Source organism: Neophocaena asiaeorientalis, unplaced genomic scaffold (genome assembly GCF_003031525.2).
Source record: "Neophocaena asiaeorientalis asiaeorientalis breed wild unplaced genomic scaffold, Neophocaena_asiaeorientalis_V1.1 scaffold55, whole genome shotgun sequence".
Taxonomy (NCBI): domain Eukaryota; kingdom Metazoa; phylum Chordata; class Mammalia; order Artiodactyla; family Phocoenidae; genus Neophocaena; species Neophocaena asiaeorientalis.
In genome coordinates, this window is record NW_020175684.1 from 7,534,280 (window position 1) to 7,559,027 (window position 24,748).

Here is a 24,748-nt window from a genome sequence, read left to right on the forward strand (position 1 = left end):
CAGTGATTCAGATATATATATATATATATATATATATATATATATATACACACATACATACATATATTCTTTTTCAGATTCTTTTCCCACTATTTGCTTTGCTGTTCAGGGTTATTTTGAGAATCAAATGAGTCTTAAACAAAAAAGAGAAGAAAAGAGAGCACCTACCAAGCACCAATGCGGTACCATGGACACCTAAGTGGACAGGAGGAACCCCTAGGGACCGGGTAGGAAGTGGGGCGAGTGAAGGGGGAGGAGAAGTGGAGGCAGGACGGGACTGGTGTCCCTGAGGGGCGGCTGGGAGAGGGGGAGGGATCCCACGTCCGAGGTGGAAATTGGGGGACCATCGGGAGGGCAGAGGATCAAAAGGGAGCATGGTCACGTTTCCCCTGCCCACATGGGCCCTGGGGAACCTGCTGAGATCCCGGGCTGGATCCTCTGCCCACCGAGGCCCCCTCCAGCTGTCCAGGTCCTGAGGAAGTGGGAGGGAGTGAAGGGGGAGCAAAAGTAAAGGCCGGACCTCTGGGACCAGCACTCCTGAGGGGTGGCTGGCGGAGGGGAGGATGTCCTACATCCAGTGGGACCAACCCATGGTTAGGGGTCCAGCAGGGATGGTGAGGGAGGGGCGCAGAGGAACAGAAGGGAACGGGGCCAGCGCTTTCCCTGTCCACTTGGGCACCGGGGACCCGGCTGGGCTCCCGGGCCTACTCCTCTGCCCTTGGACCCTCCCTCCCGCAGTGCAGAGCCCAAGCCCTGCCCCTACACCCCAACCCGGGGCCCCACCTCTACACTCGGAGACCCCCACTGAGACCCCCTCCAACCGCATTGGGCCTAAACCCCACCCACACACCCTTACCCAGGGCCTTACCTCCAAACTCCAGAACTCCACACTCCAGAGGCCCTCCTTTGGACATGCTGCCCCTCCCTTTCTATGCAGGTCCTAAGCAGAGGCCCAGCCCCACGCTCAAATGTCATCCCCCCCCCCACCTAGGTCCCCCCCCCCCCTAAACCCTGCCTCTGCCTAAGTTCCACCCCTGCCTAAACTCCGCCTCCATAGCCAAGGCTCTTCTTTTCTTTTTTTTTCTCTTTTCCTCTTTTAGATTGGGCTTCTCTTTTACTTTGTTGATTCATTGTTGTTGATTTTTTAATATTTTTATTTTTCCTAATAAATCTTTTATTTTTCTAATTTATGCCATTGAAGCTTGGGGGATCTTGGTTCCCAAGCCAGAGGTCGGGCCCGAGCTCCTGTGATGGGAACTCCGAGTCCAAACCAATGGACTAACAGAGAAACTCAGACCCCAGGGAATATCAACCGGAGTGAGGCCTTCTGGACGTCGTCATCTCAGTACTAAGACCCAGCTCTATATAACTGCCTGCAAACTCCAGTGCTGGACGTCTCAGGCCAAACAACCGGTAAGACAGGAATACAGCACCACCCATCACACACACAAAACAAAAAAACAACAGAAAAATATGCTACAGACGAAGGAGCAAGGTAAAAACCTACAAGAACAAATAAACGAAGAAGAAATAGGCAACCTACCTGAAAAAGAATTCAGAGTGATGATAGTAAAGATGATCCAAAATCTCAGAAACAGAATGGAGAAAATACAAGAAATGGACTAACAGAGAAACTCAGACCCCAGGGAATATCAACCGGAGTGAGGCCTTCTGGACGTCGTCATCTCAGTACTAAGACCCAGCTCTATATAACTGCCTGCAAACTCCAGTGCTGGACGTCTCAGGCCAAACAATCAGTTTGGCACGAATAACGCACCACCCATAAAAAAAAAAAAAAAAAGAAGAAACGGAAAATTAAAAAAGAAATGAAAAACATGTTACAGACGAAGGAGCAAGGTAAAAACCTATAAGACCAAATAAATGAAGATGAAATAGGCAAGCTACCTGAAAAAGAATTCAGAGTAATGATAGTAAAGATGATCCAAAATCTCAGAAACAGAATAGAGAAAATACAAGAAACATTTTACAAGGATCTAGAAGAAGTAAAGAGCAAACAAACAGTGATGAACAACACAATTACAGAAATTAAAAATACTCTAGAAGGAATCAATAACAGAATAACTGAAGCAGAAGAATGGAAGATAAAATGGTGGAAATAACTGCCAGGGAGCAGAATAAAGAAAAAACAATGAAAAGAATTGAGGACAGTCTCAGAGACCTCTGGGACAACATTAATGCACCAACATTAGACTTATAGGGGTCCCAGAAGAAGAGGAGAAAAAGAAAGGGTCTGAGAAAATATTTGAAGAGATTATACTAGAAAACTTCCATAACATGGGAAAAGAAATAGTCAATCAAGTACGGGAAGCACAGAGAGTACCATACAGGATAAACCCAAAGAGAAACACTCCGAGACACATATTAATCAAACTATCAAAAATTAAATACAAAGAAAATATATTAAAAGCAGCAAGGGAAAAGCAACAAAATAACAGACAAATGAATCCCCAAAAGGTTAACAGCTGATTTTTCAGTAGAAACTCTGCAAGCCAGAAGGGAGTGACAGGACATATTTAAAGTGATGAAAGGGAAAAACCTACAACCAAGATTACTCTACCCAGCAAGGAACTCATTCAGATTCGATGGAGAAATTGAGACCTTTACAGATAAGCAAAAGTTAAGAGGAGTCAGCACCACCAAACCAGCTTTACAACAAATGCTAAAGGAACTTCTCTAGGCAGGATACACAAGAGAAGGAAAAGACCTACAATAACAAACCCAAAACAATTAAGAAAATGGTAACAGGAACATACATATCGATAACTACCTTAAATAAAAATGGATTAAATGCTCCAAAAGACACAGACTGGCTGAATGGACACAAATACAAGACCCGTACATATGCTGTCTACAGGAGACCCACTTCAGACCGAGGGACACATACAGACTGAAAGTGAGGGAAGGAAAAAAGATATTCCATGCAAATGGAAATCAAAAGAAAGCTGGAGTAGCAATTCTCATATCAGACAAAACAGACTTTAAAATAAAGACTTTTACAAGACACAAAGAAGTACACTAAATAATGATCAAAGGATCAATTCAAGAAGAAGATATAACAATTGTAAGTATTTATGCACCCAACATAGGAGCACCTCAATATATGAGGCAAATGCTAACAATTTATAGGACATTCCATCCAAAAATAACAGAATACACTTTCTTCTCAAGTGCTCATGGAACATTCTACAGGATAGACCATATCTTGGGTCACAAATCAAGCCTTGGTAAATTTAAGAACATTGAAATCATAACAAGTATCTTTTCCGACCACAACACTACGAGAATAGATATCAATTATAGAAAAAAAAAACTGTAAAAAATACAAACACATGGAGGTTAAAAACAATATGCTACTAAACAACCAAGAGATCACTGAAGAAATCAAAGAGGAAATCAAAAAATACCTAGACACAAATGACAATGAAAACACGATAACCCAAAACCTATGGGTTGCAGCAAAAGCAGTTCTAAGAGGGAGGTTTATAGCAATACAATCCTACTGCAAGAAACATCTCAAATAAACAACCTAACCTTACACCTAAAGCAAATAGATAAAGAAGAACAAAAAAACCCCAAAGTTAGCAGAAGGAAAGAAATCATAAAGATTAGATCAGAAATAAATGAAGAAGAAATGAAGGAAACAATAGCAAAGATGAATAAAACTAAAAGCTGGTTCTCTGAGAAGATAAACAAGATTGATAAGCCATTAGCCAGCCTCTTCAAGAAAAAAAAGAAGACTCAACAGAATTAGAAATGAAGAAGGAGAAGCAACAACTGACACTGCAGAAATACAAAGGATCATGAGACATTATTACAAGCAACTATATGCCAATAAAATGGACAACCTGGAAGAAATGGACAAATTCTTAGAAAAGCACAACCTTCTGAGACTGATCCAGGAAGAAATAGAAAATATGAACAGACCAATCACAAGCACTGAAATTGAAACTGTGATTAAAAATCTTCCAACAAACAAAAGCCCAGAACCAGATGGCTTCACAGGCGAATTCTATCAAACATTTAGAGAAGAGCTAACACACATCCTTCTCAAACTCTTCCAGAATATAGCAGAGGGAGGAACACTCCCAAACTCATTCTAGAAGGCCACTATCACCTGATACCAAAACCAGACAAAGATGTCACAAAGAAAGAAAACTACAGGCCAATATCACTGATAAACATAGATGCAAAAATCCTCAACAAAATACTAGCAAACAGAATCTAACAGCACATTAAAACGATCATACACCATGATCAAGTGGGGTTTATCCCAGGAATGCAAGGATTCTTCAATATATGCAAATCAATCAATAAGATACACCATATTACCAAATGGAAGAATAAAAACCATACGACCGTCTCAACAGATGCAGAAAAAGCTTTTGACAAAATTCAACACACATTTATGATAAAAACCCTCCAGAAAGTAGGCATAGAGGGAACTTTTCTCAGCATAATAAAGGCTATATATGACAAAGCCACAGCCAACATCATTCTCAATGGTGAAAAACTGAAACCATTTCCACTAAGATCAGGAACAAGACAAGGTTGCCCACTCTCAGCACTATTATTCAACATAGTTTTGGAAGTTTTAGCCATAGCAATCAGAAAAGAAAAAGAAATGAAAGGAATCCAGGGGCTTCCCTAGTGACGCAGTGGTTGAGAGTCTGCCTGCCGATGCAGGGGACATGGGTTTGTGCCCTGGTCCGGGAAGATTCCACATGCTGTGGAGTGGCTAGGCCTGTGAGCCATGGCCACTGATCCTGCGTGTCCGGAGCCTGTGCTCTGCAATGGGAGAGGCCACGGCAGTGAGAGGCCCGTGTACCACCAAAGGAAAAAAAAAAAAAAAAAGGAATCGAAATCAAAAAAGAAAAAGTAAAACTGTCACTATTTGCAGATGACATGATACTATACATAGAGAATCCTAAAGATGCTACCAGAAAACTACTAGAGCTAATCAATGAATTTGGTAGAGTAGCAGGATGCACAAGTAAGGCACAGAAATCTCTTGCATTCCTATACCCTATGAAAAATCTGAAAGAGAAATTAAGGAAATACTCCCATTTACCACTGCAACAAAAGGAATAAAATACCTAGGAATAAACCTATCTAAGAAGATAAAAGACTTGTATGCAGAAAACTACAAGACACTGATGAAAGAAATTAAAGATGATACAAACAGATGGAGAGATATACCATGTTCTTGGATTAGAAAAATCAACAATGCGAAAATGACTCTACTACCCAAAGCAATCTACAGATTCAACGCAATCCTTATCAAACTACCAATGGCATTTAAAGGTTCCTTAAAAATGTAAAAATAGAACTACCATATGACCCAGCAATCCCAACACTGGGCATATACCCTGAGAAAACCATAATTCAAAAAGAGTCATGTACCACAATGTTCATTGCATCACTATTTACAATAGCCAGGACATGGAAGCAACCGACGTGTCCACTGACAGATGAATGGATAAAGAAGATGTGGTGCATATATACAAAGGAACATTACTCAGCCATAAACAGAAGCAAAATTGAGTTATTTGTAGTGAGTTGGATGGACCTAGAGTCTGTCATACAGAGTGAAGTAAGTGAGAAAGAGAAAAACAAATACCGTATGCTAACACATATATATGGAATCTAAAAATTAAAAAAAAATGATATTTTTGAATGTAGGGGCAGGACAGGAATAAAGACACAGAAATAGAGAATGGACTTGGTGACACAGGAAGGGGGAAGGGCAAGCTGTGATGAAGTGAGAGAGTAGCATGGATATATACACACTACCAAATGTAAAATAGATAGCTAGTGGTAAGCACTAGCTATCGTGCTAGTGGAATCTTAACCACCGTGCCATCAGGGAAGCCCTACATATATACTTTTGAAACCCTGTAATATTCCCTTGATATTATTAGAGTGGTGACTGAGAATTAAGGCACTTACCTAGTGATATATCAGTGGCAATGATAAAGTTAATTTTTTTTTAATTGACTAAAGCTGTTTGAGTAGAAAACTATAACTATTAACAACGTTTCATACACAAAAAGTTTAGAAAACTGCTTTTTGGTATCATGGAAAACTTATAAACAGCAAGAAGCTTATGTTATCTGGTCACAGTCATGACTGAAGAAAAAGTTTTAGTGTAATAGAGGAAGGTTACATTATGAATGATTATGCTTTCAAGTCCAGCTCCACACATGATACTCTCCTTATTGTGTATGCCACATCAAAAAGGACATTTTGGCAACTTTCCTTTCTATCAAATATGTTGACTATCATTTGAGAGTAAACTCATTTTAATTATTTCAAGCCTCAGTAATCATCAACAAAACGAAGGCAGGTTTTTGCAAAAGAGTCACTAATTTAGAATTTCAAACACCAATTTCTCTCTCCACCTGTCCTGTCCTCTGCCCAAAACCTAGAATGTGAAATTTGCTTTGTTTCTAGAGTTACCTAAATAAAAACAGTATAAGACGTTAATAAGTATAATCATATTAATATGATATGTTCCCTTTTGCATTCCCAGCTCTCCACTGTTCAGGTCCCAGGAAGTTCCTTCATAACTTGGCAAAGCTTCAGAAGCAACTCACTACAGCCCCAGAACTTCCCTTCACTATGCTAGCCTCTGAAAGAGAAGAAATGTATCATTTGCCAAGACCAGGCTGGCTCAGGCTCTTGCTTCTGAGAGGCATGAAACTTGCAGCTGGCCCTTCCTCCTGCTCTCAGATGACAATGCCTCTGGTCTCTACTGGCCTTAGGAGAAGCTTTATCAAGTTTAATGTTAAAAAGGAAGCTGAACACACAGTTCCTCTATCTGCTCTCATGGGATGGGCAGACTTTTCTAACTACCACCCAGACCAAAAGCAAAGATACTGAGACATGCATAAGACAATACAAGTAGTCACCATTTCCTGTTCCACAGAAATAATAAGATTTAACTCATGCTTTTATGAGCATATGTAAATAAATATATTTGTAAAAAATTAAACACATTAAATAGGCTATTTTAAATTCACTGTCTCAGGTCAATGGATCTAACAACAGTAGTTGAAATTAAGTAACACCCTAACTTTGGCCTTTTGACCACCTGTTTTTCACTCCAAGTCCAAAAGATTGTTTCTGAATAGTGTTTTGATTCATATGATGTAAACACTCCTTTGGACACATGCCTCATAATCTGGAATGGGTTAATATATTGATCTCCTGTTTTTGATGAGACATTATACCCCAGTGTCTATGACTGATTTTCTAAAGCAGGCCATGGTATAGAAGGTAGGAGAATAGTTAACAAAGAGTAACAGAGCTTACTCAGGGAGTACATTGCAAAATTTGTTTCTGAGTTGAAGAGCAAGAGGCAAATTAACATTCCTTCCAAAGTCTTTCTCACATGCAAATACATTCATCTCTCTCCCAGTTAGACTTTGTAGAAACAGATTTCAAAATTAATCTCAATTTGAACGCATCTCTATTTTCAGGGTGGCAAATATCACTACAATTTTTTTCTTCTCTTTAAAAATATGAACCTTGAAGGCAGCTGGTTGTGAAAACCAAAACAACCAGCCCTTGTTCCCCAGCGTAAAATCACTGGTTGCTCCCCAGGATCTACCAAAAAAAAATTCAGGATACATCTGTGGCAGGGTTCCCTGCCAGAAGTAGTCTAGGAGTTCCCACTGTGGTCTGACTTCACCCCCCAATCATTTTAGTTAGGATTTGTTTTTGGATTTTGATTCAAATTACAGGGCCATGTGCAAGAGCTGTTGAGTTAAGGAAAAACTCTGGAACTGCACTTGATCATCACAGGCACCAGCAGAGCTCAGTGTGAGAGGCACTGCCTCAGCCTTCACCCATTTGGTCAAGGTGCACACACACACACACACACACACACATGCACACAAACATATCAGAGAATGGCATGAAAACAGACAAAACCCACCAATGTGTCACAGCTGTCATGATTTAAGGAAGAGTTCACAAAGAAATTTCCTTGAATCTCACCAAAATTTTGAGTAAAGGGTGACAGCGTGCTAAGACAATTTTCCTGCGACTTCTAAACATTTACCCTCCTGAATGGGGTCAAAGCAGAATCATCTCATAGTGGATATCTCTTCAAGTAGTGATAGTGTTTTCAAAGTTCATTAAAAAAAATTACAATAGAAATACTCCCTGAATTGATCTACAGATTCAAGGTAATCCCTATTAAAATTCTGACTATGTTTTTAGCAGAGATGAGGAAAAAAAGACTTTAAAATTCATATGGAAAAGCAAGGGACCCCAAATAGTCAAAACAATCTTGAAAAAGAACAAAGGAGGAAGACTCACATTGCCTGATTTCAAAACTTACTACAGAGCTACAATAATCAAAATAGTGTGGTATTGTAATAAGAATGTATATATAGAAGGAATAGAATTCAGAGTCAAGAAATAAACCCATATATCCCTGGGCAACTGATTTTTGACAAGGGTTCCGAGACCATTTAAAGCAGAAAGAATAGTTTTTTTCAACAAATGGTGATGGGACACTGGATATCCACATGTAAAAGAATGAAGGGGGCTTCCCTGGTGGCACAGTGGTTGAGTCCGCCTGCCGACGCAGGGCACACGGGTTCGTGCCCCAGTCCGGGAAGATCCCACATGCTGCGGAGCGGCTGGGCCCGTGAGCCATGGCCACTGAGCCTGTGTGTCCGGAGCCTGTGCTCCGCAACGGGAGAGGCCACAGCAGTGAGAGGCCCGTGTACCAAAAAAAAAAAAAGAATGAAGGGGGATCCTTATCTCACATTACATATAAAAATTAACTCAAAATGAATCAAAGATTTAACTATAAGAGCTAAACTATAAGACTCTTGGAAAGAAACACAGGTATAAGTATATTTGACCTTGGATTGAGCAATTGTTCTTAGATATAATACTAAAGCATAAGCAACAGCGAAAACAAATTGATAAACTGGACTTCATCAACATTTTACAATTTTGTGTGTTCAAAGGATGTCAAGAAAGTGAAAAGAAAACCTACAAAAAGGGAGAAAATATTTTCAAATCATATATTTAATGGGAGTTTAGTATCCAGAATACATAAAGACCTTTTACAACTCAATAATAAAAACGCAGAGCCCTATTAAAATATATGCAAAAGATTTTAATAGATACCGCCTACTTATTAAGACTGAAAACATAATCCAGAGAGCCACTGCAATGGTATGAAATAAACAATGTGGTTTATATGTAAGTCATCTAATGACTGCCAGGGTACACTGGGATCGCAAGAAATAAGATCAATATACCACTCTGAATTATATATATATTAATGTCTATAATCTATCTGCCAGAATGGCAGAGATTATGCTTATTTGTTTTAAATTAAACTTTTTGACATTCATTCTTCCTAGAAAGTGTATACTTTTTTAATAATGCTAAACGATTGACTTTTCCTTTAAAATTATGGATTAGAAAATACAGAAAAAAACACATCTGTTTGCCAGAAGGGAATATTATAAAAATTACCCAGGGAAACTGATGTTGTTTCCCTGAATAATTTCCATGTCAATAATTTACATATGTCAAGTTATATACATCAACTTTTTAAAAAATATTAGTCAGCATTTAAAAATATTTTTAAAAATTAATTAATTAATTTATTTGTCTGCATTGGGTCTTAGTTGTGGCACGTGAGATCTTCGTTGCCGCGTGTGGGATGTTCGTAGTGGCACATGAGGATCTTTATTTGCGGCATGCAGGAATCTTCCCACTGCAGCATGTGGGATCTAGTTCCCTGACCAGGGATTGACCCAAGGCCCCCTGCATTGGGAGCATGGAGTCTTAGCCACTGGGCCACCAGGGAAGTCCCTACATACATCAAAAGGACCCTATCACTGACTTCCACAGATCATCTGAATGACATACACTATATTTATAGATTCATTAAACTCCTAAGAAAAGGACAGCTTATATATCATATCCACAAAAGGTATAAAGAACTAAATGTCTGCAAAGCACTAAACTAGACACTATGGGTGAGTTAAATGCTTAAGGGCTGTAACCTCCTAAGACTATTTACAGACCAGTTGGGTTTGAGGTATGAACTCATTGGCATTGACACATCTATGTTTTGCTGTTTAGAGACATTTCAACATGGCAGGCAAAGCATCAGAAAACTGGGTTGCTATTGTCATAGTATACTTTTCTGTTTTGAAGATTAATATGCTTACATGTAGGTCACTTGACAATGCAGTTTCATTTTCTCATTTATAAAATAAGTTGTACTATTTTGGAAGAGTAAATGTCTTGCTTAAGAGGGAGACAAAGATATACATTTAGAGGGTAGGCAAATAAACATTGGTCAAACCTGTAATTCAGGTAATAATACTGGAAAAAATACTAATAAGGAGCTCTGAGACTACTGTAAAACTGAAGGAAGAACATGTCTTTGGCAATTTATGATACAAATAAATGTTCTTGTTGCCAAATACTTAAATCAGTTCTAAAATGTAAAATCTACTTATACTTAAAAGCCATTTCCTATGGAAAATAAGAGTGGAGTAAGTTAATAGTTCTCTCACTTTATTTACTTATATGATTTTTTTTTCTTCCTGATGCCCTCCCCTGACTAACAATTATACACAAGGATACTTAAAATTCTCATTAGTAATGAATGTTCCATTTTGTTTGTCTGGAAGTGCCATAGATATTCTATTTTAAGTCTAGACTACTTTGGATTCATTAAATCCAAAAATCAATAGGTTTACTAGGAACAGAGAATGGAAACACTGTCCTTGAAATAAACATGCTGTATTTTCCCCAAAGAGCAGAAAAGTTTATCAGGAGGCCACAGTCAAATTGTAATAAAAAATTATAAGCCTTCTTTCATTAACTTGAGTTTCTTGATCTCCTGCCACATATTTCAATCCCACCCCATTCACTATGGATTTGTTCCGCCAGAGATCCTTCCAACATCTGGTTTACAATAATTCATGTTTTTACTAATTTTGAAGGCTAAAAGAAAAAAAAAAAACAACCCAGGGTATGAAACAATTAGGCCTTCCTTCCCCCTTTCCTTCCTCCTATCTTTCTCATAAATTGATCATTACAGCGTTCTGTGAAACAGCCAGCCCTGAGTTGAGAGCTGCAGTGTTTTTAGCCTTGAGGAAGCTGTAAAATGAAGTACTCTGGTGAGTGCTGATAGAATAGAATCCTTTTAGCACAGATTTAAGGATTACAAAGGATAAAAAAATCCACTCATTTTGAAACAGCAAATTGACAAAGCAAAGCCGAGATGAACAATAGTAGAGATGAAGGAATTCTGCTTTTTTGAAGGGTTAAAAGATGATTAAGATAGAATATGGACATTGAAAAGAGGCATATTTTCCTTAAATTAATGATTATATCATTTGCTGAATAAAAAAAAAAAATGTCCTAAACAGCTGTTTTAAATGAGGAAGGGATTCTTTCCCCCTCTACAAACACCTTACGTCTTTCTTTACAGAAAGCTTCCTAATTTGTATGCAAATACATTTTTTTAAAAAAGGAAAACATTAAGTAATAAATGATGTGCCTGGGAACTTGCACATAATAGTAATTCAAAGTAAACTGAAAAATTATTATAAAAGAATAAACAGCAAGCTTTTATAAAACTAATAGAGTAGTTTTGATAATTCATACTTATTGGTGGAGCAAAGCAAATAAATAGCCTCAGACTCTGGTTGATGGAAGAGTCAAACCAGATAACATATTTAATAAATCAAGTGTCAAAGTATATAAATTGGGCAGAAAGCCAAATAGCAGAGGGTCATGGATAAGATATAGTACAATATTGTAAAATGTTATTAGTTACAGTCCTGAGAACTCTGCTTTATTCTTTATTTTGATACCTTTGCCAACGCACCCATTTTGTTGGCTTGATAAATCATAGCATTAGAGAATGCTGCGGCCGAGGAAAGAGATTTGTTTTGTGTAGCACTAGCTATGCTAGGTGCTAAGGAAGGAGCTCAGGGTGGGTCTTTAGGGTTATGGAGGAGATCACCTGAGCCACCTAAGTTAAGGATCATCTACTTTGCAGCCTAGGGATTTGCTTCAACCTAGGCTATGATGACTAATACTACAGAGTACCAGGTCCTCTGCTGGATCCCAAGGATACAGACATGACCAAGACATGTCTTGGAAGATCGCACAGGATTGGGGGCTGGTGGACATGTCAATAAACAAATACAAAGTAGAGTATGGTATTAGAGGTGGATACATGGTGCTTTAGACACTGAGGTTTAGTAGAAGAAAATTCTACTGAATTGAGAGTAGGAAAGTGGGTAGCAGAGAGAGTATGAGTTTCGGACTCATGCAGACCTTGGCTCCAATTCCACTTTCATCACTTTACTATCTGTTAAGGGCAAGTTAGTTGAAGGTGCTGTCACTGAATTCACCGGTGTTGTCACTAGCGCATATGTTGCATTTGTGTGAATTATAAGAAAGCGCCACTTCACGTGGATGTGGCCCCATCCCAGAGGACTTGGCTTCGTCAGTGGGATGTGGAATGAATGTCAGTCTATGCTTTTTCCCTAAACCACCTGCCACATCTATATGTGGTGGCCCTGAACCTCAACATGGGTGAACTTTCATAAAGAACTCAGGCCAGCAACATCATCAGTCAGAGAGTCTCATCAGTTCGCTATATAACTGTCACTCAAACACCAGCTCTTCCCTCTGGCTCCCTACGCAAATTAGTCAAGGGCTTATGGGAGTGTGGACATTTCAGTTGAGTATTGAAGGATGCTGCTTTTCAAGCAAGGAAGAACCATGTGCAGGTTGTATTTTCATTTTAGCAGGGAACTCAGCCCTGAAGAGGAAGAATTTGGGTAGGAGGGGACCAAGAGGCAGGATGACTAGTTGAGAGTCCAGTGAAACTCATGTGAGAGGATAAGGATCTGAGCTAACAATGTGGATTTACAGAGCAGGGATTCCACATGAATATAGGAGGTAGAATATATAGGATTTCAGATTGATAAGCAATCATGGGTGGAGGAGAGGAAGGCATCATGGATATGTATAGGACAACTGGGATAACCCATAATTGAGATTGTAAAATGGGTCAATTTCAAGAGGGACACAATGATTTCTTCCTTACACACATAGTTTGGAGTTTGAGAAACCGGTGAAATATAGGCATACCTCGGAGACACTGCAGGCTTGGTTCCAGACCACTGCGATAAAGTATCTCAACTTTATATCTCAACAAAGCAAGTCACATGAATTTTCTGGTTTCCCAGTGCATATAAAAGTTATGTTTACCCTATACTGTAGTCTATTAACTGTGCAATAGCATTACGTCTAAAAAGACGATGAACATACCTTCATTAAAAAATATTTTATTGCTAAAAAATGCTAACCATCATCTGAGCCTTCAGCGAGTCATTATCTTTTTGCAATAGTAACATCAAAGATCACTCATCACAGACCACCATCACAAACGTAATAATAATGAAATAGGTTGAAATATCACAATAATTACCAAAATGAGACTGAAGTGAGAAAATGCTGTTGGAAAATGGTGCTGACAGACTCACTCGACACAGGGTTGCCACAAACCTTCCATCTGTGAAAAATGCAGTATCTGCAAAGTGCAATAAAACGAGGTATGCCTGTGTTCTGAGTCTGGAATATGTCACTGGGACTCAGCAGACAGGTTGTTGTTATGGATATGGGATTTACTGGAGTTAACAGTAGAGCAGCATAAACAGATGGCTTTCTCAGGAAAGCACAGTGGGTGAAAACGGTCAGGGCTGGAACTCATGGCCCTGACGAATTCTAGGCTTTAGTCAGTCACACTTTACTGTTCTCACAAATTTGATGCCAGTTCCCACTTTTGCCCTTTTCTTTCTGGTGTGACTAGCTTCTTCCTCAGTTTCACCCATAATAGAGAATTCTACCCCCGTGGGAGCATAAACTACCTGAAGCAGATAAACCTATGTCACGAAAGATACTAGCAGTTCCTCAGGACTGGTGAAAACCCTTCATCTCCAGAGCAACTATTACCCTTATTTAACAAAACTATTGTATTTCTCTCCAGATGGTTTACTGTATTAAACATATTCTAACTGCCTGCATTTATAAACACAAACTTTTATATAAACAACATGCATTTGTAGGTTCTTTTGGATCTTCTCCTTTTCCCAGCAGCTCTGAATTTTAGTATGCTTCTTACTTACACTGAACTGACTCCAAATCTAAAATCTGATTACACACAGAAAAGGCAGATGCATGCAAATCAGACTAATGACAAAGCATTTAATTAGAAATTAAATGTACAGGACATACACTGGAAGAAATCTGTGCAGATTCTATTTGGAAAGTAAGCTAAAAACCAACTTCTATTATGGAAAATTTCAAGCGCATATAAAAGTAAAGAGAATACTACAAAGAACTCCCGCTCAGCTTAAACAGCACTCAGCTTAAACAATTGGCACTCACAGCCCATCTTGTTTCATCCATGGTCCTACTTTAAAAGCAAGTTATTTTGGGGCTTCCCTGGTGGCACAGTGGTTGACAGTCTGCCTGCCGGTGCAGGGGACACGGGTTCGTGCCCTGGCCCGGGAAGATCCCACATGCTGCGGAGTGGCTGGGCCCATGAGCCGTGGCCGCTGAGCCTGCGCGTTCGGAGCCTGTGCTCCATGGGAGAGGCCACAGCAGTAAGAGGCCCGCGTACCGCAAAAATAAATAAATAAATAAATAAATAAATAAAAATAATAAAAAATAAATAAAAATGGAGGCAAGAAAGATTTTTTAAATGATTATCTTTCAGGATTCGGTGTTCGATATACTCAGAATGACAAAACTATTTTTAAAAATGACATGCTCTTAAGCTTACTTAACAGTTTTTTTTTAAAGAAAAAAATTCTATGATTTTAGTTATGGGAATATTCTCCCTGCCACTGAGATTTGAAGTTTAGTGTGTGGTTCTACTCTTGGGGCATTTTGCAACACTCAAGACAGCTGAATCACCATCTGTTCTGTGGAACTGCTACTTATTAGTGGTCACTGCTTTCAGTAGCATTTTGCTGAATGAAAACAGCTGGTAATTTAATTAGAAAGAGTCAACCATAATTACTGGCTGAGAGTGAAATATTCTAGTCCTTTGCAATGGCTTGTTCCTCTATAGTTTGGTATTACTGGCAACACCTCAGTTGAAGTTCCTTATGAAAATAAGCTTGATAAGATGGCTATAAGGCCAAAATACATTCATCTAGAAGATTTGAGATTCAGTTCATTAAGAACGTGATTTTTCTTTGATTTTGTCCCTTCTACAACTTATTGGAGGCCTTTCTTATACTTATTTAATACACAGTATTTTAAAGGTTCCTTACACATGTCTATACTAATATATAACAAGAATATTCGTTTCTTAAACAAAGGATCCTGTGTGTTAATACACAACACTGAACAGACCATTATTACCTGATAAGTGTCAAATACTTGGAAGTAATACAAACAATACTTGCAAGGTATTACTAAGTTAGAAAAAAGAAGAGTAGAACAGCACTGTTATGAAATGTAAAAATCGAGCCAAGCCGTGTTTTGGGCACTTCAAAGCAGGAATTCCTGCAACCGGTACACCATCTACAACATCCTGGGTATTCTGTTTTCAGATAACCTGCATCTGTTTTAAACCAAATTAAGCATCTATTTCCAACCCAATTAAGAAAGAACAGGACTCATTATGGAGAGGGATCCACCACACACATATTGCTTATTTACAGATGGTTTATGCACCATATCGCCCGGATTCATACATCTGCTTTATGTTGAAAGATGCACTAGGGTAATTGCATCTAAGTACTTCTGTGAAGCAAAGTTAAACAAATATGGGCATTTCGGGGGTTTGTGGAGAATTATGTTATGCGATACTTTACTCCCTTTCCAAGAAAAACAGAAAAGGGAGAACTTACTCATACGAAATATTAAAGATGTCATTAGGAAAACTAGGGCCATAGGAGACAGTGGGCACACAAGGTCGGTTTCCTGGTTTTGATAATGCATGATGTTACGTAAGATGTTACTACTGAGGAAGGTGGGTGATGTCTACCTTGGACTACTCTGTATTATTTTTCCAACTTCTTATGAGTGTATGATTATTTTAAAAGTTTAATGAAAGGTAGTGGGCATATAGTTAATTAAGTTTAAACAACAACGTGGTCCAGAGAACACTCATGGCTATGCAGGGTGTGGGGTGTGCATCAAAGAAAGATGCACTACTGAATATAACAATAACCTCAAAGTCAAAAGTCAGAGTTTTGTGGTTTGGCTGTGCCCCTTGAGATATGCGTGACATAGGCAAGTTTCTTAAATTGTAAGTTTGGGCTCCTTCATCTGAAAAATGAGGATATCATGGCACTCATAAGATTATGATAATAAAGAATTAAGAGATGAAGGGTTGTTTCTATTAAACTGTAAAGTACCAAAGCAACATAAGGTGATATTTATAAGATTGACTAAATTAGAAAACTGTTGACAAGTATAATCCAACAACAAGTGGCTCATTATCACACAAATAGACCAAAGTCAAATTACATCCCCCTCGGCTTTTGTCAGTATGCAGTTAAGACCTGATGCAATTGCTAAGAGGAGAGCAACTTCCACTCCCCAAGAGTTTCACTGTAGAAGGGAATCTGCTCTTTTTCCTTCCACATATTAAAACACTGATGATTCCTGATGCAGATGAACTCAGTTCCCTGATTTTCTCCTACAGGAGGAAAATATGTTTATATGCACAGAACCAAAAAAAACAGCTCACTCACCAACTTCATCCTGAATTTCCTCGGCCACAGCAGGAACATTGTAGAGCAGAGAGAGAGACTGGTTCATGCGTTCGTAAATCACGCGGAGGTGTGTCATAACCTGCAGCAAAGGATGATAGCTCCAGGTAAACCATCTCTGGAGTAAGGAAGAGTTATTTTCCTTACCAAGCACTGCAGACAGATACAAACTTCCCAAATAAAACTGACAAAATGCTGCTGGAACTTTGAACATGAAAGGGCATCTTTATTTTTCTTATTCCCTCATTTTTTGTTCTCTAACTTGGAGCTGCTTTAAACTTTCCATTATATTATATGCTTGTAACCATAAGATATAAAGCCAATTGAAAAGACCATTTCTGCCCAATTCTGATTCCTAATATTGAGATTCCTAAATAAGCTCTGATGCTCCATATATATACATCTTTGCAAAGTTTCCAATAGATGGGATCATATGGATATTTAACATGAAACATAGATATTTCAAAAAATTCTTCTGTTTAAGGAAATGTAAAATTTCAGATTTCCAGAGGTAGATCCCAGTTGTCAAGTTTTGAAAATGGCAGAGTATAAAACTTATCACTACCAAGCTTCATTTAGTCTCACATTATCTCCAAGCACTACAGTAGAAATGGAGTTTATGATTGTCTTCTATAATTTAGTTGAACCAAATTTTAGCGGTTTTGGTTTATACAATTTTGTTTTCATTTTAGTCATCAGAGTTTGATGGTTCCTTAAGAATCAGTAGCAGTAGACACTCAAGATTTTTATATTCTTTGTTATTTTCATAACTCAGAAAGTGCCAAACCACATGTTGCCCTAGGACAAGCCTTTAGAATTTACCAGGTATTAAAGAACTCTTGCTATAGAGGTCCAACACCCATGGCTATTCTGGGAATACCTAAAGATCCAACTCAAAGGGCAAGAACACTGAATTGTCCAAGTTGCATGATTACCACATTCTGTGCTTACCTGGGACCGGATCTGAGCAGCTTTCTTTGGATCCACCATGCGAACATGTTCAAAATGCTTTAAGGTATGCTGTCTATCTTTCTGTTCGGCACGGACATACTTCTTTAGCATGTTGAACACATGACGAGGCTGTAGGGGGAAAAAAAAGTTCAGGTTTGTCCAAAATATTGCTTCTTCCAATGGCTTTGGGTCAGAGGTCCCGCTAATTCATTCCATGATGTGAAAGCACTGTGAGTCACATTTTTGCATTTCTCCATTCCCTTCTTACTAGGTAATTCTTATTTGATTGGTCACTTTTCATTTCTGTAACAGCATTTAGCATTCGACACATATCATGATGGCTATCCTTGTTAACATTTTCTTTTAAAATAGTGTCTTCTGCTACTGAAGGACAGTTAATTTTGGATCTGTCAGATTTAAGTTAGGTACTTTCCATTTTCCCACCCAAATATACAGGGGCATATGAGACTACAATTCTATCTGCACAGTCTTAATGGTTGTCTCAGCAGTAACTGTTGCACAAATAATCCCACCATCAGTAGTATGTAATAATCAAAATGAGAAAAATAATAGATAACCATTACTAACTTGCAGAAATAGCTGATAAGCTCTAAGAGACATCATATTTTTCTGGGAGAAAGGCCAATGTATTATTTTACTTTGGAGTTTAATTAAATCCTTTCCACGCCATCAGATTCTAATTCTTTCAGCAACAATTAAGTTGCTTCTTAAGTGCTTCTATTTTTTTTCTAATTGATTCCATTTCATTTTTATTCCAGTCTTACTTGAAAGCATTCATCCTCATAAAAAAAAGGGACAAGGTCTGCTTTCTCTATCTTTAACAATTCTCTTGCTACATGCATTCTACTATGTGATTTTAAAAAATGATTTCCAAAGACACATGTTTCTTCTTCATTAAAACAAACAAAGAAAAATTACCTATGCAAGTTCATATCAGAAATAGAATTTTGGCCATTTGGGTCTATCTAGTTATTATTAACCTGTGAGTCATGGGCACCTTGAAAACCAGTTGGAAGGTACAAAATTTATTCACAGAGATGGTGTATGTGTTTTCCAATACCTTATGGACTGTCCCTCCCCTTCTCCTGTTGCTTAGCTTAGGGCCACCTCCCTGACATGACAGGTGGAGGTGGTACCCTTTCTCTGTGCTCCCATGAAATGCTATGCAAACCCTCATTATTGCATTTCTGACTGCTCTCTTCAACTGTGAGATTCTTAAGGGCTAGATTTTGTCTGTCTTTATCAGGAATCACAAAATATACAGTGCCTGACTCAGAGAGGGTGCTCTGTACTATACCTTCCATAGGCCACATTCCTATACTTAAGAAAAACAAACAAAGAACTACAATGAAAAGAAAGTAAACCTGAGTTCATCTGCCTTATTTATTTCTTTTATCCTTTTATCCTAATGTGCTTCTCCATAATCTCCAAAAAAGGCAGATATCACAGCTTGAAACAGTTTTGGGCAGCACATCATTACAATTTTCACTGGTACTCTGAAATCTGGTTGACCCTACAAATCAGGGAATGGCCTTTTAAATCTGAAAAGGAGAAAGGTAGTAAAAGAGATAAAAACCGACGAACTTCTTCGATAATATACATATTTAAAAGACAATAGGTTTTAAATATATATATTTTAAAAAGGTGATTTTGGGGTCAGAAATCAAAGGCCGAGTATTGTTGAATGCAATGGATATTTTATATGCAGGACTGTGCAATCAGGATATTACATACATGCTTGTTCCTTATTCAACACCAAGTCCTAAAGAAGTCCCTCTAGTTCTACTGCAATTATGCTTCCAGAATTGGAGACTGCAACTAATTGCATTCATCAAAGGTATCCCAGCCGACTGGCTGAATGTGCTTTCTCAGGTGCTCTATTTCATTCCTTTCCTCTTGAAAAGGCTTTGTTGTTTTAAAGAAAATGGAATTTTTTTTCTTTAAGAGCTCAAATAAGAAAAAAAAATACTTCAATTGAACATAAAGATTGTTTTTCATCATAACTTTCTTTTCTTCTTCTTTTTCTTTTTTTTTTTTTTTTTTTTTTTTTTTTTTTTTTTTTTTTTGTAGTCAGTCACCTATAAATGTTTCTACAAGGCATGTTGTCCTCAGAGGACTGTCACCTCCAAGCATGGGCACTAGGATATAACTGCTCCAAACTGGTCTTGGCATTGCTGCTCTAAGCTGAATTCTGCCAACTGACGCTTGGGTCTCCCCCCACTGTTTTTTTCCACTATCATCACAAACAGTATCGATTCCCACTTGCTATTATTAATGTTAACATTAATTTAAAAATAAACACGAGTCACAAAATATCTAAGCCTCATCTTCCTCATCTGTACCATTCAGATAACGATCTTTCATACGGTGTATGTGGGAATTAAAAATGTTGTTAGTTACTCACACAACTGCTGCATCCACAGCTGCTACTCAGTACATGCTGATTTCTTCTACTCAGTCCCTACCTCCATCCCCTCCCCCTTTCCCTTTCTTCTAAGCAATAACAGTTCAGCACTTATTCACTGCTTATATGAATAAGATTGCGTTTCAAGTGCTTTATTCATAGTAACTCATTAAATCTTCCTATCAACCCTGTGACAGAGGTGCAGCTGCTTGCCCCACTACATTGATTGAAGCAAACAAGGCACAAAGGAGGTTTAGGACTACGAAGCTGGTTCCATTTAGTTACAGAGCTAGTCAGGGGTACAGCAAGAACAGGTAGCCCAACATTGGCTCCGCAGCCCGTTCTCCTGATCACTATGTGATCCTGCCTTTCAAGGAAACTCTAAAACGGACCACACCAAAGACATGTTCCACAAAGTAACCTATAGAACTGGAAACTGAAAGAAATCGCTGAATAGTTAGAAATGAGAGCCTGTTCTAGGAGTCCTTGCCTGGATTTCTAGCTTTCATAAGCTCAGATAATATTATTTTGGGACACGCTAATATCCGCTCTTTTAATTGTGCTGAAAATCATCCAGATTTGTTCAATCTTGGAAATACTGTCCTTGGTTTTTGGCATTCCGCTGTGCTTTAGCTAATGCCTCGGATGTAGGGAGGAGAAATAGCAAGATAGGAAGGTCCTCTTTCAATCTGTTTAGGATTACTGGAAAAAGATTATAGGTATTAATAAAAAGTTAGGCTTTTGTGACATTCATGGATTCTAGTTCTAAATCCATCCTTATCTTCTACTAAGATGGATAATTAAATGGTGAATGTGTTCGAATGCTGAAAATAGCTTATCTCCTTTAATACCAACATTTCTTTATATGTTTCAGAAGTATATTCAGAAATATATTCCTAACTTTCCCCCCCAAATCTCTAGAGCTTGACAATGAAACAGTAGCACACCGGGCTCTCGTGATGGCCCAGGCCTCTCTCTGCTGGGGAACAAAGCTCCTGTGAGGATAATAAGCCCTCAGAGCCCAGCGTAAGCCATGACCTCATCACTGTTTATGTGAGCTCAGATACACACTGCATGTGCATCTATAAAAACACCAGCCTTTTCTTCCCACTGCCTACACCTCAGGACACCAGAATTCAGGAAGACACTCAGAAAGACACTCTGACGTCCCTCATTAAATGAATTACAAGGTTCTGTTTGGTTGACTTATTCACGTAAACATATTTCTAACGATCATGCTTAGAAATGAAAAATAAAAGAAATCAGATTAGTTTTTATGTTGGAGTAGACAGACAAATCATGTCAAAGGAAATGGCAGATGATACCTCATAAACAAATGCTATTTTAGTTAAGAAAGAAAAATAGATAACATTCCTTTGTACTTCTGTATATTCATTTGCTTTAGTTAAACAAAAAAAAAGAGTTCTGCCTTTGGTATGTGATTCATGCGTGTTTCATTCAAATACAGAAATAACTGCCTTTACAATTTTTAGCCAGAACGCAGAATTTCCAAGGCTTAAAACTATTTCTAGAGCTATTTCACATATCACAGAATAACAGGGAACCTCCATTGTTTCGGGAATTTTATTTCATTATGTTAGGACAAAGATGAATTTCTTAAAATTGTAATTAAAAACTCAGAACATTCATCTAGAAATGATAGGAAAAAATACCTGGTATCTCTATAGAAATATATTCTCTTAAAGTAACTGCTATTCTATTGTCATGATCCTTACATTTAAGACAGGATTATTCAGGCGATTAGAAAAACAAGCTTAAGAATTCAGTGGCTCGTTGTAAGGATACTGGCAGTAAGCAGAGATTAGGAAACATTTTAACCTCTATGCATATAATTTCAACCTTTCTCAAGTCTTTAACATCTTCTGTAACTAGTAATAACATTTTTTTCTGCCAAATTCCCCTCATTTCACAATATTCTATGCACTAATACTGAAATCTAGTTATATTGCCATTGAATGGCTAATCATATTATTAAAAATTATAGCAAAGAACAGAGATAATAAAAGGAAAAGATCTGCCCCAGGGGGACTAATTATATCCAATCTTTTTTTTTATTATCATTATTGTTTCCTAGTGTTTAGCCCATAATTACAAAGTATCTATTTGCATCAGATGTAGCACTTTTCAGTACACATTAAATTCACTTCACAATCACACTGCATTAAAAAAAATCATTTCAAAAAGAAATTTCGTAAAGGATTAAGAGTAGGCCCTACTAAAATGGATTATACTGAACCTGAAAATAGAAGATTTACATTTTGGAACATTAACCATTTCCCTCTCTTGGAACAAGAGTGTAACATATCGCTAGCTCCTGGCTCAGTTCCTGGCATAATTTGGTTGTCAAAAAAATGTTAATTAAATTAATGAATAACCTAGAGCTAAATATAACTTACACAAGTAGTTCCAGGGGCAAAATACATCCTTCACGGCATCTGAGTTGAAAATAACCATCTCTCAACCAAGAAGAGATGCATTCCCAATTTTTTGATACATACTGATCTATCCACCCAGTCTGTTGGGGTACTTTAGGGAGCTGTTTTAATGGGGAACTCTTCCCAGAAAATATTTCATAGGCTCTACAGAATGTTCAAACCCCAGTGTCCACAAGATTCATATCCTTAATTTCAAAAGATGTTATAGTTTGTCTTCTTGTGGCTTGGGTTTTGATGTCAGGCTGATGCACGGAATTTTGAAAGAAATTTCACAGCCTTTCCCTCTAAAAGGTAACTTTAAGAAATTAATGTTCCCACTTCTCAGATGTATTGCCTTTTTCACTTGGTTCTTTTATGCAATTTCATAAACTTGGTGTCCATGGACTTTGGATCAATCAGACACATTTGACTGACTCAATGCCAATCACGTCTGAGTGGGTAGCTTTCTATTCCACAGTTCACTTGGAACTGTGGTACATTAAGACACAATTGTTCAGCTCCACTCTGCCTCTCTGCAGCGTTATGCTTGATGTAGAAATCTGGCATCTTATCATAACAGACACTTGTGCCTGAAACCATCTCCTGATGGGAGGGAATGATCTGTCAAGAGCCTTTAAAAGCCCTAAGCATAATCTTGTCAAGAAGGAAGTAAATGAGTCACTTTATGGGGAAGCACCCTAACCTTTCTAGTTCACAAGGGACGTATTCAGAAAACCCTCTCCTAAAGCATTAAATCGAACCCTAGTGGTTTCCAACCCTGTGACTGGGGAAGTTAATCACCTACCAAGAAAATGCAATTCTCTCCTGTTTTCATAAGTAGGTTCAGGGCCATTATTTTCACAGTTCTACATCTTGGATTTTGAGATATCTTGAGCACATAGATGTACAATGTACAAAATCTCTGTGTGCAGGTTTAAAAAACTCCCTTAAGAGAGTTTAACCTCTTTCCGCTTGAGATGGTCTCTTGGATGAGTTTATTTTGCCACGGTAGACCTTCCTCGGCATTTCACATGCACTCTCACGGTTGCAAGAAAAATCTGAAAAAAAAAAACCCATTTGGGGAAGCTTCCACGGGAACCTTTGATCACAAAGGTTTAAAGCTAGGAGTTGAGCTAAAGTCCACTGCATATTCCTTTCTTCAGAAGAGCACATAAGTGATTTTTGTAATAGTTTAACATGACTGTAAGAAGGCAAATGACAATTCTATGTCAGGTTGAACATAGAAGTGTTGAAGAAGCAACAGAGGAAATGGGAGTAGATTCTCATGCCCGGCTCCATTCAGTGTTCCTCCAGCTTTGGTAATATGGAGGCATTAGATATATCCCTTCCCAGCATATCCAGATTACTATTTGGCTCTGTAACACAGCACAGCAGTACACAGGCAAAGCCATCTCCCATCCCATCCCTCCTCCACAAGGAGGCAGATGACTTCCTAATAGGGACAAGGCACCAAAGCCTCTATAGTTTGTCCTAACAATCGTTCTCTTCTCAGGGAGGAAGATATCTTTCTACTTCACAGTCTCATCTCAACCTTCGATTAATCCTTTTGTTTTTCTAATTATGGCTAACAAAAAGCTAGACAATGCTAATTACAAAAAAGTAGAATGGTTAACCCCAATTTGCAAATACAGGAGAAAGAATCCTTCTAATTAAGTCACTTGTTCCAAGTTATAAGATGGCAAACTTGGTAATTAAAAATAGGTGTTTATACTGTACTATAAAATATGGAAAATAAGGGTGGTTTTAATCCTGTCGCTCACAAATTAGGGACCTCTGGACAGTTTGTCAAATCTGGTAGGTTTTAGTTTGTTTCTGGGATATTTTGCTAGTTCTCAGCAATAATTTATTTTGGTTACCGTGACATAAGAAATACATGTTTTGGGCTCCCCTGGTGGCGCAGTGGTTGAGAGTCTGCCTGCCGATGCAGGGGACACGGGTTCGTGCCCCGGTCCGGGAAGATCCCACATGCCACCGAGTGGCTGGGCCCGTGAGCCATGGCCGCTGAGCCTGCACGTCTGGAGCCTGTGCTCCGCAATGGGAGAAACCACAACAGTGAGAGGCCCGCGTACCAGAAAAAAAAAAAAAAAAAAAAAAAAAAA

General features: G+C 38.3%; 1 protein-coding gene across 7 annotated transcripts in view; it reads right to left on the reverse strand.

The window, feature by feature from the left end:
* Window positions 1-24,748, reverse strand: part of APP (amyloid beta precursor protein) — a 275,159-nt gene that overhangs the window by 50,854 nt on the left and 199,557 nt on the right. For all 7 annotated transcript variants that reach the window (XM_024732020.1, XM_024732018.1, XM_024732017.1 and 4 more), the window contains 2 exons: window positions 17,769-17,897; window positions 16,800-16,899 (listed from right to left, as the gene is read on the reverse strand). In XM_024732020.1, the coding sequence (XP_024587788.1) occupies window positions 16,800-16,899; window positions 17,769-17,897 (229 nt within the window). The remainder of the gene's footprint in view (window positions 1-16,799; window positions 16,900-17,768; window positions 17,898-24,748) is intronic.